General features: G+C 42.0%; 1 protein-coding gene and 1 pseudogene across 2 annotated transcripts in view; both read left to right on the top strand.

Moving 5' to 3' along the window:
* Positions 1-17,113, top strand: part of BIN2 (bridging integrator 2) — a 33,443-nt gene that overhangs the window by 2,839 nt on the left and 13,491 nt on the right. For both annotated transcript variants that reach the window (XM_004274312.4, XM_033436269.2), the window contains exons 2-5: positions 4,334-4,414; positions 14,976-15,030; positions 15,444-15,538; positions 16,129-16,224. In XM_004274312.4, the coding sequence (XP_004274360.1) occupies positions 4,334-4,414; positions 14,976-15,030; positions 15,444-15,538; positions 16,129-16,224 (327 nt within the window). The remainder of the gene's footprint in view (positions 1-4,333; positions 4,415-14,975; positions 15,031-15,443; positions 15,539-16,128; positions 16,225-17,113) is intronic.
* LOC105748204 (protein DBF4 homolog A-like) lies at positions 4,421-8,991 on the top strand (annotated as a pseudogene).

Raw genomic sequence — 17,113 nt, 5'->3', positions numbered from 1 at the left:
CTTTTCATCTGTTGACTTTTACTCAGCTTGTATCCCAGAGGGTTCAATCAGCAATATTTACAGAAAAACTCCTTTGTCCGAGATACTGGGCTGGACCCTGGGAGGGAATTTAGAGATAAGCAAGAGGCATTCTTGCCTGCTAGAAGCTTACAGTCTAGTTGGGGGTTTTTTTGTTGTTGTTTGTTTGTTTGTTTAAAGTAAATAAGTGACCTGAGAGATCTGCTTGTCCGTGGGAAATTCAGAGGACAGAAGAATTGAGAATAGAGGGAGGTTTTGTAGTGAAGGCTAAATTTGAGATAGGAATCATGGCTGATTAGTAGTTCCTCAGGCAAGTGGTGAGAGAGCAGTCCAGCTGAGGAATGCCAGCATGAGCAAGGCGTGGAATCTGGAAATCCTTTTAGGCGGAATAGGGAAAAATGCAGCTGAGCTGGAGCTGAGGGAGTGGTGGGAGAAACGGCTGGAAAATGTATTAGGGCCATATTAAGGAGAGCTTACTTTAGAATATATCTTGAAAATAAGGGTTTTTTACATAACTACAGTATTATCACATCTAAGAAAAAATTTTCTAACAAAATTCCATAATGTCTAATATCCAACCCCTCTTCAAATTACTCCAATTGACAGAATTAACTAAAATATAAAACATGTCTGCAGTGATTTTTTTTTAAGCTTCATACTTCCACCCCAACCTACACAAAAATTAAAATAGGTCAATGAACACTGGAATATTCTTCACCTGTTTCACCAAGTGTTAACATTTTGCCACATTTACTTTCTCTCTTGTCCCTGCTCTTTCTCTTTAAATAATCTGTACTCTAACTTCTCATCTGCTAGGCCAGGCAAACTGGGGTGAAATTCTCAGTGCAGGACTTTAAGGATTGGCATTATATGAGCTTTCATTAGTAAATAATCCAAAGGTAGAATTATTAATTCTTTCAACAGACATCTGTAGAGCATCCCTACATCCTCCTTCCTCAAGGAACTCTATAGTTGAGGAGGAACATCTACAACATAGTGTAGGTGCCCTGACACATGGCCCTCTTGCTTAAGGCAACAAATACTTTGGGCCCAGGGCATTGGGTTATGTTTTCAGGGTGATCATACTCATCTTTTCAGTTTCAGAGTTGAAGGTGGGAGTGTTCCCTCAACACACACACTCCCACACCCTCCAAGCCTTCTTGCCTTGAGCCTTTTGGCGTTTGGGGATATTGTTCTGCTCCAGGGTGTGCCACATTGACTCTAGACTGAATTGACACCTCTCTCCTTTCGGCACCCCTCCCCGCACCCCCAGCAGAAGAACCAAGCCCCAGTCAAAGGAAGGGAGGGGTGGCAGGAAGGAAGTGAGAGCTGCCATTACCACTAAACAAGGTGGTGTTGCAACTTTCCGGTAGAGGACAGTGTTTGGTTGGGGGCAGAGGGTGGAGCCTGGGAAGATGAGCGACTCTGCACACCCAGGGCCGGCTGTCAAGTGAGGTGGAGTAGAGAGACACAGACAAACACATATGGCTAAACTGAAAAGGAAATAAAGACAGGTATTTATAGGGAAGGGAGTGGAACTAGACAGAATGATAATATTTGTATTAAGTACTCACCATAGGGCAGCACTGTGAAAGCAATTTATGTGTATAGTATCATTTAATTCTCCCAACAACTCCAGGAGATATTATTATCTTAGTGGGGGAAAGGGAGTTCTGTAAACTGAGGCTCTAGAGTTGAAGTGATTTGCCCAAAGGCTTATAGCCAGTAAGTGGAAAAGCCAAGATAGGGGCATATATCTGTCTCACTCCAGCGACCTTGAGCTTAACCACCATAGAGAGAGCTCCAGAAGTGAGAGATGTTAGCTCCAGGATTAAGAATGGAGACACCTTAGTCAGAGTCTACATAGAGCCGGTCTCACGCCCAAGACCTGGGCGCTCTTCCATAAGATTCAGAGTCCTTCGCAATGAGACTCCAATCTCCCTTTCTAGTTTCCTTACCCATCACTCCCCATAACACACCCTAAACCAGTCATGCTGAACCATCTCATGAAACTGCCATGAATTTGCATACTCCTGTGACTTTGCTGATGTTATCTTTGCCTGAAATCCTCTTTCTATACTCACCCTTTTTACTTTATTTCAGTCTAGCAAAATCTTTTTTTTTAATATTTATTTATTTATTTGGTTGCACCGGCTCTTAGTTGCAGCAGACGGGCTCCTTGGTTGCGGCTTGCCTGCTCCTTAGTTGCAGCATTGCAGGCCCCTTAGTTGTGGCACACAGGTTCCTTAGTTGTGGCATGCAAACTCTTAGTTGCAGCATGCATGTGGGATCTAGTTCCCTGAACAGGGATCGAACCCTGGCCCCCTGCATTGGGAGCGCAGAGTCTTATCCCCTGAACCACCGGGTAAGTCCCTAGCAAAATCTTAATTCAAGGCCCAGTCCATTGGTTCCCTCCTGTATCAGTCTCACTCTCCTTCCTGTTGTAAGTATTAAGTATCTATTTGCTGGATACTGAGAAATACAGATAAGGCAAGTGCCCAATCCTCAAGGAGCTCACAGTTTAGAAGGAGACATAGATAAATGCAAATAATAAAATAGTAATAGGGGAATTCTCTGGTGGTCCAGTGGTTAGGACTCAGCGCTTTCACTGCTGGGGCCCGAGTTCAGTCCCTGGTTGGGGAACTAAAATACACCGCAAGCAGTGCAACATGGCCAAAAGAAACAAAAAAACAAAAACAAAAACAAAAACCAGTAACAAAAGTGTATACAGGTACAGAAGTTGTAACTGCTTAGGAGGGAGCGATTTAGCTTGATTAATGGGATGAAGTAGATGTGATTAAGTGTCACAAAGGATATAGAGTATGAATTAGGTCTTTTTAGATAGTTGGCTGACGATAAGGTGAGGAAGAGCATTCTGGAAAGAGGGCATTGGGCTATGGTTATAATACTCTCCCCCATGCTGAAAACCACTGTAAATAACAGCATCTACAGCAAGCAACAGTATGGCTTATTAGAAAACTAAAGAAGTGTGAGAGAGAGAGACCGGTAGGAAGAAGGAATGCTGAGAGCTGAGGCTCAATGAAGGGTCAGATCATTGAGACCCATATGTATGCTAGAGTTAGAACTATAACTTGTAGATACTTTTTTTTGGCTGCGTTGAGTCTTCATTGCTACACATGGGCTTTCCCTAGTTGCGGCGAGCGGGGACTACTCTTCATCGCAGCGTGCAGGATTCTCATTGCGGTGGCTTCTGTTGTTGCGGAGCATAGGCTGTAGGGCGCGCGGGCTTTAGTTGCTCTGCGACATGTGGGATCTTCCCGGACCAGGGATCAAACCCGTGTCCCCTGTGTTGGCAGGTGGATTCTTAACCCCTGTGCCACCAGGGAAGTCCCATATTGGGCATTTAATAAAAATCTGTTGAGCAGATGAATGGAGAATCATCAGAAGGTTTTAAGCAGCAGCATGATAGACCAGGCCAGGTGGAAAACAGTGAAGGCCTGGACTAAAGCTGTGGCAGTGAGACTGGAAATCATGGGATGGTTTCCAGATGGTGAGGGATTCCATGAAGGAAGTGAGAGAAGTAGTTGAGGGCAGCTCCTGATTCTGACTTGGGTCTGGGGGATGGTGGTGCCTCCTTCTAAAATGGGGTTACAGATACAAGAGTCAGGGTCTTCCTTGTTAGAAGTGAGTGTCCCCTATGAGAACAGGAGCTGTGCCTTTCTCATTTCCATGTCCTTTGCATGAGCACTCAGATCAGTATGATGGTTGGCTCTCCCGGTCCCAGGGGAGAGGAGATCAATATGGACAGCCCTCACTTCTAGCTGAGTTTCAAATGCATTATATCAGGGCTTCTCAAAGTTTTCCACAAGGGCCTTCAGAAGAAGAGAGTCTCCTGCTCGCCTCTCTGACCTCATCTATCTAAAGGAATCTGCTGTGGCTGGAAGAGGGTCTCTCAAGTAAAAAAATGTCTTCAAGCCTCATGTTTTATCTTTAAAAGCCATGCACATTTTACATTCTTCTAATTAATTCTTGTTTTAATATAATACTCTCCCCCACGCCGAAAACCACTGTAAATAACAATTTCATGCCAGGAACGTATACCTTATTTATTCTGGTCTTTATATATACCCCCTAGTACACTGCTGCATATCCCCAGGAGTACCCCAATTTGAGAAGAACCATAAAACATCATTGATTTTTCAGCAACATGCTATATTTCTAATTCTGTTGGGCTGATATGAGTACCTCCCTTAAGTTGCACCTGAGACTCTGAGAGAAGCCAGGGTCAAATGAGGCCAACAGTTAAGAGAGACTTGAGTATAACAGTGTGGACCTCTCTGATTTATATCCCCAGGTACTGCAGAAGTTGGGGAAAACTGTGGAAACCAAAGATGAACGGTTTGAACAAAATGCCAATAACTTCTACCAACAACAGGTAATCTGGAGGGTGGGAAAAGGAAGCTTGGAGGAAGAAAGAAGATATGAGGGCCGATTGGCAGAAGAACAGCAGGTTCTGCAAATCAGCAAGCATCCCTAGTAACCCATCCTCCCCCCAGGAGTAAGGGCCACAGGGTGACCTGCTGCTTATCCTTCTCCTGGGAACCACAGAAAATTACCTTTCCTGTTCCTGCTCACTCTGGGTTTAGGGGGACAGACGAGTGTTCTTCTTTTCTCTTGGTGGTTCCCCCAGGGTACAGTGACATCACCAGGTCCTTAGACAAAATCAAAACAAGTCCCTGTCACCTTAGTTTCTGGCTTACTGTCTTCCCTAGGCTGCCTCTCTCCCACCCTAAGGGTCTTCTCATCTCAGTGGCCCCATGTTTTGTTGCCTCTTTGTCCACTGCATCTACCTCACCAAAGCCATTTATTCTAAAACAATATCTCCATCTTTTACCTGTCATTCTCACCCAAACCTCCTGTTCTCACTGTTCCTTCTGTCTTCACTGGACGTTATGGGTAATTTTATGTAGAAAACTTACTTTAAGAAGTGGATAACAGGTCACTGCAGCCAACTCTGAAAATTCTATAGTACACATGCAATTGGAACAAGAAAAAATATATAACTCATATATAGTAACATTAAAAAAAAAAGAAGTGGACAACAGTTGGTGGCCTGCAAAAGGGGAGAGGCAGCTGGCCAGTCAGCGGGCCTTGGAGAGCCGTGTTTCCAGAGCTGCTGGACGTGACACCCTCTCCAGACCCAGCATATGAATGCCAGGTGGCTGCCATGAACTACGGAGCCATGAGGATCTACAGCAAAGGACATTTCCAGGGTGGAGTTCATGTCAAAAATGAAAAAAATAGCCATCTTTAAACTCTGAAAACTGATAACAAACCAGAAAAATCCAAAAGTAAGCCACTTTGGGGAAAAGTATTTTACATTGACTTACCTTCTGTCACTGTATCTGAAAAACTGCCAAAGGACATTAAGGATCTGGGACGGCGAGTTCAAGAATTTCTCAGTAAAGATATCAGTTATCTTATTTCAAATAAAAAGGACAAATTTCTCGTGTACCAAGCCCTGAATTTGCGTATAGTGCAGAAACCACTTCACCTTATTCTAGCCATGATGGAAGTTCATTTGAGTCTCCAGATTCAGTGTGTTTGATCAGAGGAAAATTAGTGGTCGAAAAAGCTAGAAATGACCATGATTTTTTTCTTTCAAATAGTATATTATCAAATGCCTTGTCATGGGGAGTAAAAATTCTTCATATTGATGACATTAGATGCTACATTGACTAAAAGAAAGTATTTACTCAAGAAATCAAGCACTTCTGTAAACGATGTGGGGAAAAGAATAGGTATTGGTCCACAAAAAGCAAGAACAAGTAGACTCAAAAAGCCTTTTGTAAAGGTAGAAGATATGAGCCACATATTCTAAGTGAGCAGCACAGAAACTTTGCACAGAGTAATCACTATCAAGTTGTTGATGGTATTGTATCTAAGTTAGTTTTTGATTTTGTGGAATATGAAAGGGACATGCCTGAAAGAATAAAATACAGTATTAGATCCATTTCTCCTATTACTGCAACTGTCCTGAAAAAGCCTGAATATAAAGAAAAGCTAGAATCGCAACATACATCTCAGACTTCAGGGAAAATAACGTACAAGTGATTGAGCAGAGTTTCCTGTATAAAGAAACCCAGGAACCCGAACAAAATGTGTTTATTTCAGAACATATTCCCTACTTTTCCAGTGAATTGAGAGGGCTTGATGAGACAACATCTAATAAATGTTCCATTTTAAATCCAGCCGAAAATGACATAAAAGAAAATTTTACACATCTACCTCCACATAAAAATGAGCAGGAATGCATTCCTGACATTTCTGAACAGAAATTAATTATACATGAAAATGACTTAGAAGTAAGGGTAGATCACTATCCATGTCGGCCACAGACATGTATATACATTTCTAATTTCAATATGGATAAGAGCATCTCAACCAAAACGAAAGTCAGATGCTGTGCATTTCCCAGCACAGGATCTGAAGGAAAAGGACCTTCATTCAGTATTTGGTCATGATTCTAGTCTGTTAGCAATAAACAGTTTACAGGAACATCTAACAATTCAGGCAAAGACTCCATTCCAGAGTCCTCCTAGGAACCTAGTGAATGTGACATCAAGAATACAGGTAGTTTACCTTCTGGTAAAATCCACTGGAGAGTGAAAATATTATAAGGAAGAAAAATAAAATCTGGAACCAAATGTGGAGTTTGATAAGAAGAGAACTGAACTTCTTACTACGCAAGAAGAAAACAATCTGTAGTTCACCACTACAATCTCTACTGAACTTATTTCAGACTAGTGAAGTCAGAATTTTTAGATTTCACAGGCTATGCTGAAAACAGTGGTATATGTGATATTTTAGGTACTTGGGAAGAGGGAAATTCAAATAATCTGTTGTCAATGTTTTTCTCTTCCCTTTCAACCTGTATATTTACTGGCTTTTGACTTAAAATAAATAGCTTTCAGAAGTGATGAAGATCATATTCTTGAAATTTTTAAAATTTGTATAAAAATTCTTATTTTTTTTTTTGCCAAGTTTGTTTACAGAACCAAATGTAAATATTAACAATAAAGGTGATGTTTGCATTTTTCTGCAGAATTCATTACCTGTTACAGAAAAATTATAGAATAAACTTGTGGCTCATTTTTTAAAAAGGGGGGCAAAGAAGTGGATTACAGAGGTTTAGGATATTGACTTTCCACCTCTGTGTGCCAGGCATCCCATTTATCTCATTTAATTCTGACATGAGTCCTGGAAATTGGATCCCCTCTTTATAATAGAAAGGAGTTAGTTATTAACTTAAATGAATATCCAGTTGCAACGCAACTCTGACACTAAATACCCAGAGTTAGTTCAAATTTCATAGGTTGAGGGCATAGTCCGCCACTAGACTACCTCACTTCAGACACCATCTGTAAACCTCCAAAGTTCCCAGGCCACCTGCGCTTTTGACAAACTGGCTACAAATGTGGGGGTTCCTACAGACCACTCATCTTCCGTAATTCACTAGAATGACTCTCAGAACTCAGCAAAGTGCTCTACTTAATCACAGTTTTATTATAAAGGGTACAAATCAGGACCAGCCAAATGAAGAGACACGCAAGGGGAGGTCTGGGAGGATCCCAACCATGAAGCTTCTGTGTTCTCAAGACACGTCACCTTCCCAGCACGTTGATGTAGGATTACCAATCAGGGAAGCTCACCTGAACTGCAGGTGTCTAGAGTTTTTATTGTGATTTCATTACATAGTGAATCATTCATAGGCCGTGTGATTGAACTTAATCTCTAACTTCCCTCCTTTCTGGAGGTCATACTGATATCACCTGTATGAAAGCCCCAACCCTCTAATCACTTGGTTCACCTTTCCCACCTGACCAGCCACCATTCCTGAGTCATTTGTTTAGCATAGACACAGGTATGATCTGAGAGGCCCACCATGAATAACAAAATGCCAAGGATTTATAAGTTACTTCTCAGAAACCAGGGCCAAAGACCAGTCAGATTCTTTACAGTATGATGTAAGAATTATATGGAAAATAATTCTTTAAAATTATATTAGGGACTTCCCTGGTGGTGCAGTGGTTAAGAATCCACCTGCTGATGTGGGGGACATGGGTTCGAGCCCTGGTCCGGGAAGATCCCAAATGCTGCGGAGCAGCTAAGCCCATGTGCCACAACCACCGAGGCTGCTTTCTAGAGCCCGCGAGCCACAACTACTGAGCCCATGTGGCACAGCAACTGAGCCCGCATGCTGCAACTGCTGAAGCCTGTGCGCCTAGGGTCCATGTTTTGCAATAAGAGAAGACACTGCATTGAGAAGCCCGTGCATGCAACAAAGAGTAGCCCCTGCTCGCCACAACTAGAGAAAGCCCGTGTGCAGCAACGAAGACCCAATGCAGCCAAAAAATAAATAAATTTATTTTTAAAAAATTATATTAAAAGGATATTAGCTATAATCTAATTCAGTAGTTGACTGTATCAGGATCATTTGAGAAATAATGCAACATCTCTGGTAGTAGGGCTTGGGAATTTATATCTTAAACTTGTTTTAATGGAAGATTTCAAATGTGTATACTAAGATAGAAAAACCTGTATAATGAATCCACAGGTACCCATTACCCAACTTCAATAATTTATCAACTCTTGGGAATCTTGTTTCATCTATGTCTCTACCCACTTTCCCCATCCTTGATCATTATGAAGCAGATTCTAGGTATCATTTTATCTATAAAAATTTCATTATCAGTCTCTATAAAGATAAGGACTAACTATAACCACAAAATCATTATCACACCTAAAAATATTTTTCTATGAAACATTTAATCATTACAACAAATCAGAAGGTATATCAAGAGGGAATTCCCTGGTGATCTAGTGGTTAGGATGCTGTGCTCTCACAGCCCAGGGCCTGGGTTCAGTCCCTGGTTGGGGAACTAAAATCCCACAAGCCGCATGGCCAAAAACAAAAAAAAGTATATCAAGAAAAAAGTGAATTAAAAATAATGATTTCACACCTCCCATGCTACAACTACTGTTGTTTTTTTATGCTTACAATTACTTTGCTATGTATGTGTATGATCTCTAAATATATCCACAACAAATAAATAGGTTTACAAGTGAGACTGTTCCATTCTTATGGTTTTGTAACTTGACTTTTTTTTTTTTTTTTTTTGGTGGTACGTGGGCCTCTCACTGTTGTGGCCTCTCCCGTTGTGGAGCACAGGCTCCGCGGCCATGGCTCACGGGCCCAGCCGCTCCGTGGCGTGTGGGATCTTCCCAGACCGGGGCACGAACCTGTGTCCCCTGCATCGGCAGGCAGACTCTCAACTTCTGCGCCACCAGGGAAGGCCTGTAACTTGACGTTTTTACTTAATTTAATACAAATATCTTTTCAGATATTTCAGATTAAATATCCAGCTAAAACATAAATTTTAGTAATATCTTAAAAATCAGCAATAATTTTTTAATATCATAAAATATTCAGTGTTCACACTCCTCTAATTGTGTCATTTTTTTAACAATTTGTTTAAATCAGCAATTTGTTGCCATGTTTAATAAATCTCTTCATCTGTAGGTTTCTAATCCCTCCTTTTTGCAGTTTATTTATTGATGTTACTGGGCTGTTTTCCTGCAGTTTCCTGCAGTCTCTAAACTTTGCTGATTGCATCTCCATGGTATTGTTTAACATGTTACTCTGTCTCGTATTTTCTGTAAATTAACAGATTTAGAGGCTTGATGAGATTCAGATTTTTGTTTTTGCTTGTTTTGGAGGCAAGAATACTTGTTATTATAGGTATTATAGTCTTCCATCTGGAGGCACATAATATCTGGTCATCTCCTTTTTTGTGTGGTATTAACCATAGGTGATCATTAACCAGAGAATCTGTGTTTTACATTAAGCTTTCTATGTTTATTATGTAGCAGCTAGTCTGAGAACAGCATTTGGCAACAACCACTGATCTAGTCTAACTCCATCAAAGGGAAATAGGATCTGATTGAGAGGGAAGTAATATAATCAAGGTAATATACCATAAGAGTTGCAGAGCTAGGATTCTAACTTAAACCCTGTGCTTTTTCCCCTCTACCTCACAAGGAGGCCACCCTGGGCCTCTTCACAACTCCAGTTACTGTTCTACTTCCAACTCCAGGATAGGAATCAGTAAGTTGACACCTGCTTTGAAAGGTTTCTGACGCTTGGCCCATTCTGTCCCTCAGTCCTTTCTCTACCTTATAGGATAGACCTACAATGGCAGATGTGTGGGTAGAAAGGGTAGGAGATGAAGGAAGGGCCATCAAGAAGAGGGGGCTTCCCTGGTGGCGCAGTGGTTGAGAGTCCGCCTGCCGATGCAGGGGACGCGGGTTCGTGCCCCGGTCCAGGAAGATCCCACATGCCGCGGAGCGGCTGGGCCCGTGAGCCGTGGCCGCTGGGCCTGCGCGTCCGGAGCCTGTGCTCCGCGGTGGGAGAGGCCACAGCAGTGGGAGGCCCGTGTACCGCAAAAAAAAAAAAAAAAAAAAAAAAAAAAGAATCCGCCTGCCAATGCAGGGGACATGGGTTCGAGCCCTGGTCCGGGAAGATCCCTCATGCCGTGGAGCCACTAAGCCTGTGCTCCACAACTACTGAGCCTGCGCTCTAGAGCCCACAGGCCACAACTACTGAGCCCGTGTGCCGCAACTACTGGAGCCCACGTCCCTCAACAAGAGAAGCCACCTCAATGAGAAGCCCGCACTCACTGCAACTGGAGAAAAGCCCGCGCGCAGCAGCAAAGACCCAACGCAGCCAAAAATAAAAATTTAAAAAAAAACAAGAAGGAGAATAAGAGGATTAGATGGGACAACCCCCTCAGAATTCCCTATGTGAGCCTACCAACTAAACACCACTTGGGCAGGGAAATAATTTGAGAAATGAAATGGAGTTAGGCTAGGAATAAGGAAAAACTTTTCTCCTGAGAAAATGATACACATAGTAACTGGTGTTTGAACATGCTTGGGAAGTTTATTTAACAGACATTTTATAAGTACCTGCTGTACGCCAGGCACTGTGCTAGATGCCGGGACTTCAACTTGAATAAGACAACATGCCTGTTCTCAAGGCTCTCACAGTTTAAGGAGAAAGACAGCGAAAAAAGTCAGGTCTGAAGCTGGACCTAGGTGTCTGAGATGAACAGGAGGAAAAAGGACAAGGTCAAGGAAATTGAAAGTGAAGAATTCCAGAAGTTGGACCAGTTGGTCATGTGCCCTACCTTTCACCTGCAACCAGTTTGTAGGTAAACTTTTTTTTTTCAATTTATTTATTTTTGGCTGCATTGGGTCTTCCTTTCTGCACACGGGTTTTCTCTAGTTGTGGCGAGTGGGGGCTACTCTTCGTTGCGGTGTGCGGGCTTCTCACTGCGGTGGCTTCTCTTGTGGAGCTCTAGGTGCGTGGGCTCTAGGTGTGTGGGCTTCAGTAGTTGTAGCACACGGGTTCAGTAGTTGTGGCTTGCGGGCTCTCGAGCACAGGCTCAGTAGTTGTGGCGCACGGGCTTAGTTGCTCTGCGGCATGTGGGGTCTTCCTGGATCAGGGATCGAACGCATGTCCCCTGCATTGGCAGGCGGATTCTTAACCACCAGGTAGCACCTGTAGGTAAACTTTTTATTAATAAATAAATAACACTTCCAAACATCCCAGTCAGATTTCAAGGCCTTGACACTTGCCTAGGTTCTTAAATTTCCATAAGTAATTTTTCTTTGAGGGCTCTGCTTGCTTCCCCCTTTCCCTTTCCTCAAAACACATATTGGGTTGATTTTTCCATAACATCTTACGGAAAAACCCGAGCAAACTTTTTGGCCAATGGGAAAGAATTATTTTCGTAAAGCAACACTTTAATCTCTTATTTCTGGTAGTGACAGCTGCTTCCAGTTCATTGCCTTTAAAATCACATCTAACAATCGAGCTTCATCTTTCCCTTCTGGACCTCGATTAGATCAAGAACTGTCAGCACTTGCTCAGGGTTGGTCATGCTCTTATTTTGCTGAGTGTTTGGGATTCTGAGTCCATTTTTCTCTAGCAAGTTGGGAACCCCAGGACAGGCACTTCTTCTCCATCCTCAGAACCCCAGTCTCTTAGGAGGTAGCTCTGCTACCTGAGTGCTTAGGACACACTTCCAGAGTGAGTGATTCATTAACTGAGGGCTGGGACTTTGTATCAATATAAGGGATGGGGAGGACTAACACAGACTCCTTATGGTACTGCCAAGAATTTTGCAAGGACTTAGAGAGCAGAAGTGATAAAATCGTAACATTTAGAGCTAGAATTAAGATTTAGAGCTAGTCTTACTTGGTATTTACAGATGAGGGAATTAAAGCCAGAAAAGTGGAATCACTTGCTAGTTGGTAGTAGAAACAAGTTTTTGACTCCCAGACCAGTGGAAAGCTAAGACTGTCAGGAGAGAAGAAAGATGCTGGGATTATTCAGCCTGGAGACATTTCAGGTCAAAGGAATAAAATGACACAGGTGCTATCCCACCACCCCACCCTCTACTACCACTACCACCACCACCATCTCTCTCTCTCTCTCTCTCTCTCTCTCTCTCTCTCTCTCTCTCTCCCCCTCTCTCCTCTCTCTTCTCTCTCTCTCCCTCCTCTCAAAGGAAACAGTAGGAGCAGAAAAGAAGAACTTTGACCAAAAGACTTGATTCTAAAACACGGACTGTGGTATAAATAGTACCCTTAGTTTTGAACAGTGTACATAGAACCTGTACCACCATACGTGGTAGCCTTGATCACTGATCTGATTTTTCAGGCCATATAATATCTAGTGGGATAAAAAAATTAAGAATTTCATTTGTAGAAATTATGCAAGATCGGGCTTCCCTGGTGGCGCAGTGGTTGAGAGTCCGCCTGCTGATGTAGGGGACTCGGGTTCGTGCCCCGGCCCGGGAAGATCCCACATGCTGCGGAGCAGCTGGGCCCGTGCGCTGAGCCTGCGTGTCCGGAGCCTGTGCTCCGCAACGGGAGAGGAGAGGCCACAACAGTGAGAGGCCTGCGTACTGCAAAAAAAAAAAAAAAAAAGAAATTATGCAAGATCGTTTAACAGCTTTTGTTATTCAAACATGTATTTTGGAGACCAAATCTTCATGGTGAAGTAAAAAGTTGGATCCATGTTGTTTTCTTTCAAGAAAGAAGTTAAAATCCTTGTTAAGTTTTATAATCCCCAAAACTCTTTCAAACCATGGTTATCACATTTTCAAAACTCTCAGTTATACCTACCTACCATATCCATGTTTAAAAGCTGTTACGTCCATTTAACATGTTAGACTGTTTAAACTTTTTTTTCTGTGAATGAAAAGCAAAGAGGAAGTGAGACATCTTTCCTGGTGAATGCTAAGTGTTTCTGAATTTTGTTAACTGACTGAATCTGTCTCTATCATGCTGTTGAAAGCACTTTCTCAAGGTCACCAGTGACCTCCAATTACCAAGTTCAGTGATTTACTGATTCTTCATGCATTCTAACCTCTCTGAAGTATCTGGTCCTTCTTCAGTCATCAGAGGATGCTGTCTTGATCCTCATTTGCTATAACACACCTTATGATCCCAGTTCTTCTCCTACCCCTTTGACAGTGCCTTAGATTCCCTTGAGACTGTGTCTTCGTGTCCCTTAAGCCCTGGCATTCAGCCTCTTGAAAAGGACTTTTAACCTGACATATGGTCAAGAGTTTGGACTGGCTCAGAGGTGAGCTGTGGAGGCAAGAAGATGGATAAAATAATTAATCCAGTTTCCTTTGTTTACTTGACCAAGTAGACCTGGGTTTTCTGCTGCTAAAATTAAATAATAATGATTTTTCCCTCAAAGAATTGCACAGATTAAAAAATTAAGTTATTAGATAGAATTTTCAGCTTTTCTCTCATAAATTTTTTATACTTTTGGTATGCTCAATAGCCTACCTATAATGAGCATAAGCAAATAAAACAAGTTCACAAGTATTTTTATCATGTACTGCAAAATGGATCTTAGCTCAAATCATCTGAACTGAGGATCACTGGCCCTGTACGATACCCTTGATGTGGGCTGCACCTTTCAGTCCAGTCTCACGCTCCTGTAGTCAAGCTCCAGTGTCAACAGCCTGGCCTCAAAATTCCTTCTCACCCAACTGGAAACTAGAGTTCACATAGAGGAGAGAGCCCAGAATGGGAATGGGCTTTAGACAACACCGTGAGGAACAATTGAGGAAGCCTCTGAAAAAGAGGACTCGGTGCAAGCCATGTGAAAGACATCTTCAAACCTGTGTGCAAGAGAAATTAGCCTGCTCCAAATACAGAAGGCCAACCTAAGACCAGTGGGCAGAAGTTCTAATAGAGCTATTAAAAAATGAAGTGCAAACTAATAGAACATTGTAGATCAAGTATACTCCAATAAAAGTTAATTTAAAAAAAAACCTATACATTGGTCAAAATCTTCCTAGAGATGACACAATTTAGTTTCATGATGGTGAACCTAAATTTTCCTAAGACTTGCCTATAATTAGGCCTGGTAAAGAGTGTTATTGATTAAAACATATAATACAGGAAAAATAAAAAAAATGAAGTGCATGGGAGAAGAGGAATGGCCTGTGTGAGGCTGCAGAGAAGAAGAGGGCCTGGTGTCTATAGAAAATGGTAGCAGTTTTTCTACCCAGAGAGGAAGGTGTAAGTCAGAGGATCACATATATAGTGTCACATAGGACTCAAGTTCCAACAGAGGAACTATAGGTTCTAGTTCACTGGAAGGTAGAACAGACAGAGGAAAGAAGACATGCCAGTGCAATGGGAGCAATTTCCCAACTTAAAATTTGCCCCAAAAGAGATAACCAACGACTTCTTGGTAAAGAGAGTAGAGGCTAATATATAACAATTGCAAATGTTTGAAGAAATTCCAGGATTGATTTCGCTTTTAACCTACTTTTCAACTTTGACTTCTGGAGCATCTTTCCAAATATATCTCTTTAGTCATCAAAGGCATTTCTCCCTTTCAGGCGGAAGGCCACAAGCTATACAAGGACCTGAAGAACTTCCTCAGTGCAGTCAAAGGTGGGTATCAGGGAGCACAGGGGGATCCAGAGGGCGTTTATGCAGCTACTAAGAGGTCTGGGGGATGGGAAAAAAAAACAACCGTACTCAGGCTTTTCATCACTTGCCTGTGCCTGACTCCTGGATATTTGTGGGCCGAGGAAGAGTAACTTTTCCTATCCCAGCCCCATCCAGCTTCTCTGACTGATAACCCAAACCTTTTGAGTTTGTCCTTTTGGATTGGAGCCACTGACTTGTCTGTCACCCATATGATTATACCAAACTACCTGATGGTAGGACTGAGTTCTCTCCTTTCAGTGATGCATGAAAGTTCAAAGAGAGTGTCAGAAACCCTGCTGGAGCCACTGACTTGTCTGTCACCCATATGATTATACCAAACTACTTGATGGTAGGACTGAGTTCTCTCCTTTCAGTGATGCATGAAAGTTCAAAGAGAGTGTCAGAAACCCTGCAGGAGATCTACAGCAGCAAGTGGGATGGTCATGAGGAGCTGAAGGCCATCGTAGCGGTAAGAGTATTCTGGGCTTTACAGCTCTTCAACACTCACTCTACCCTCATCTCAACCTCACCCCAGCTTGTCTGTCCAAGCAAATAGGAAAACAAAGAGCCAGTTCACACTGTTCATTTGTATAGCTGTGATCACAGGTGGTAGGAAAAAGCTGTAACAGGAAAATATTATATGAAGTTAAAAACAAGTTTTCTGTAATCTGTGGATTCCTCTGTTTTTTACCCTCTTCCTCTCTTTAAAAACTTAGGAAGTTTTACCCACACAAAACCAATGGGTTGTTTTTGAAAACCAATTTCATGCAGTTATTTGCTCCCAAACTTCCCTGTCCTTCAAGCTCTAGAGTCCAAGACTCTCGACCATCGGTTCCTGTTCTTAATCCCTTGAATGCATGTCCAGTCTCTTATACAGCAGTTCCTTGGGGAAGGGCTGTTTCTTCATCTGACTCTTCCCCAGAATCCGAAATGATATTCTGAAAATATCAGTGCTCCAAAAAGGAAGTTTGTTGCAGGAAGAATTTGGGTATTTCCCTGGAATGCAGTTGCTGTTGAGAAGTGGAGCCCTCACCACTCCCCTCTGCCTCTATCCCACAGAATAATGATCTCCTTTGGGAAGACTATGAAGAGAAACTAGCTGACCAGGCTTTGAGGACCATGGAAAACTATGTAGCCCAATTCAGCGAGATTAAGGTAATCGATTTACAGAATCAAGGATGGGTTATGGGTGGCCCATATAAGTTAGAAAACATGTTGGGTTAAAAGTATAAGCAGAGTTAGACCCCATGGCTAGGAATGAAGTTGGATAGGTTAGGAAAAAGATTGAAAGTTGAGGGTTAGACAAGAGGTTAGGGAGGAGGGTCATAGGTAGTGTGAAGGTTACATTTAGACTTAGATTTCAGTGAACTAGATTTGGGCTGGCTTTGAATTAGATCCAGGTCAGGGCATCCCATTTCGTTGTGAGAAACAGTTGGTGGGACTATAGACGTTTATTGTAGAGAAGAGCGAACTTGGAGGAGTTATAATAATTATCTTCAAATACTTTAAAGTCTATTAGATAAAAGAGGAATTCAACCTGTTCTAAACTGTTCCAGAAAGTAGAATTAGAATTCATTAATTCATTCAACTCATATTTATTAAACGTCTACTCTGTTGGGCACTGTGCTGGTTTTGGATTAATATAGGAAGAAATTAAAGGAAGCCTCACTTAAATTTCTCATAGCTAAAGCTTTCCAAAAAAGAAATGAAATATACTGTGAGATAGTGAGTTCTCTATTCTCTGTTCAAGAAGAAGTCGAACTACTTCTTATCTTGGATATTGTAGAGAAGCTTTGTGTATTGAATAGGAAGTTGGATTAGATAATCACCAAGATCCTTTCAAATTCTGTGGTTGAGAGAACAAGACAAAGCCATTAACATTGTTTGCCTCTCCCTGGTATAATTTGTAGTTGATTGAGTAAAGGTTCTCTCAGTGCTCATAATAATTTACTCTTTGTATTATGCTTTAGGCTTTTCAAAGCCCTTTATATTCAGCATTTGATCTTTAAAATAACACTATAGGGCAGATGAGGCTCCTGAGGCT

This window comes from Orcinus orca, chromosome 11, assembly GCF_937001465.1.
Source record: "Orcinus orca chromosome 11, mOrcOrc1.1, whole genome shotgun sequence".
Lineage (NCBI taxonomy): Eukaryota > Metazoa > Chordata > Mammalia > Artiodactyla > Delphinidae > Orcinus > Orcinus orca.
This window is presented reverse-complemented; position numbering and strand designations above follow the sequence as displayed.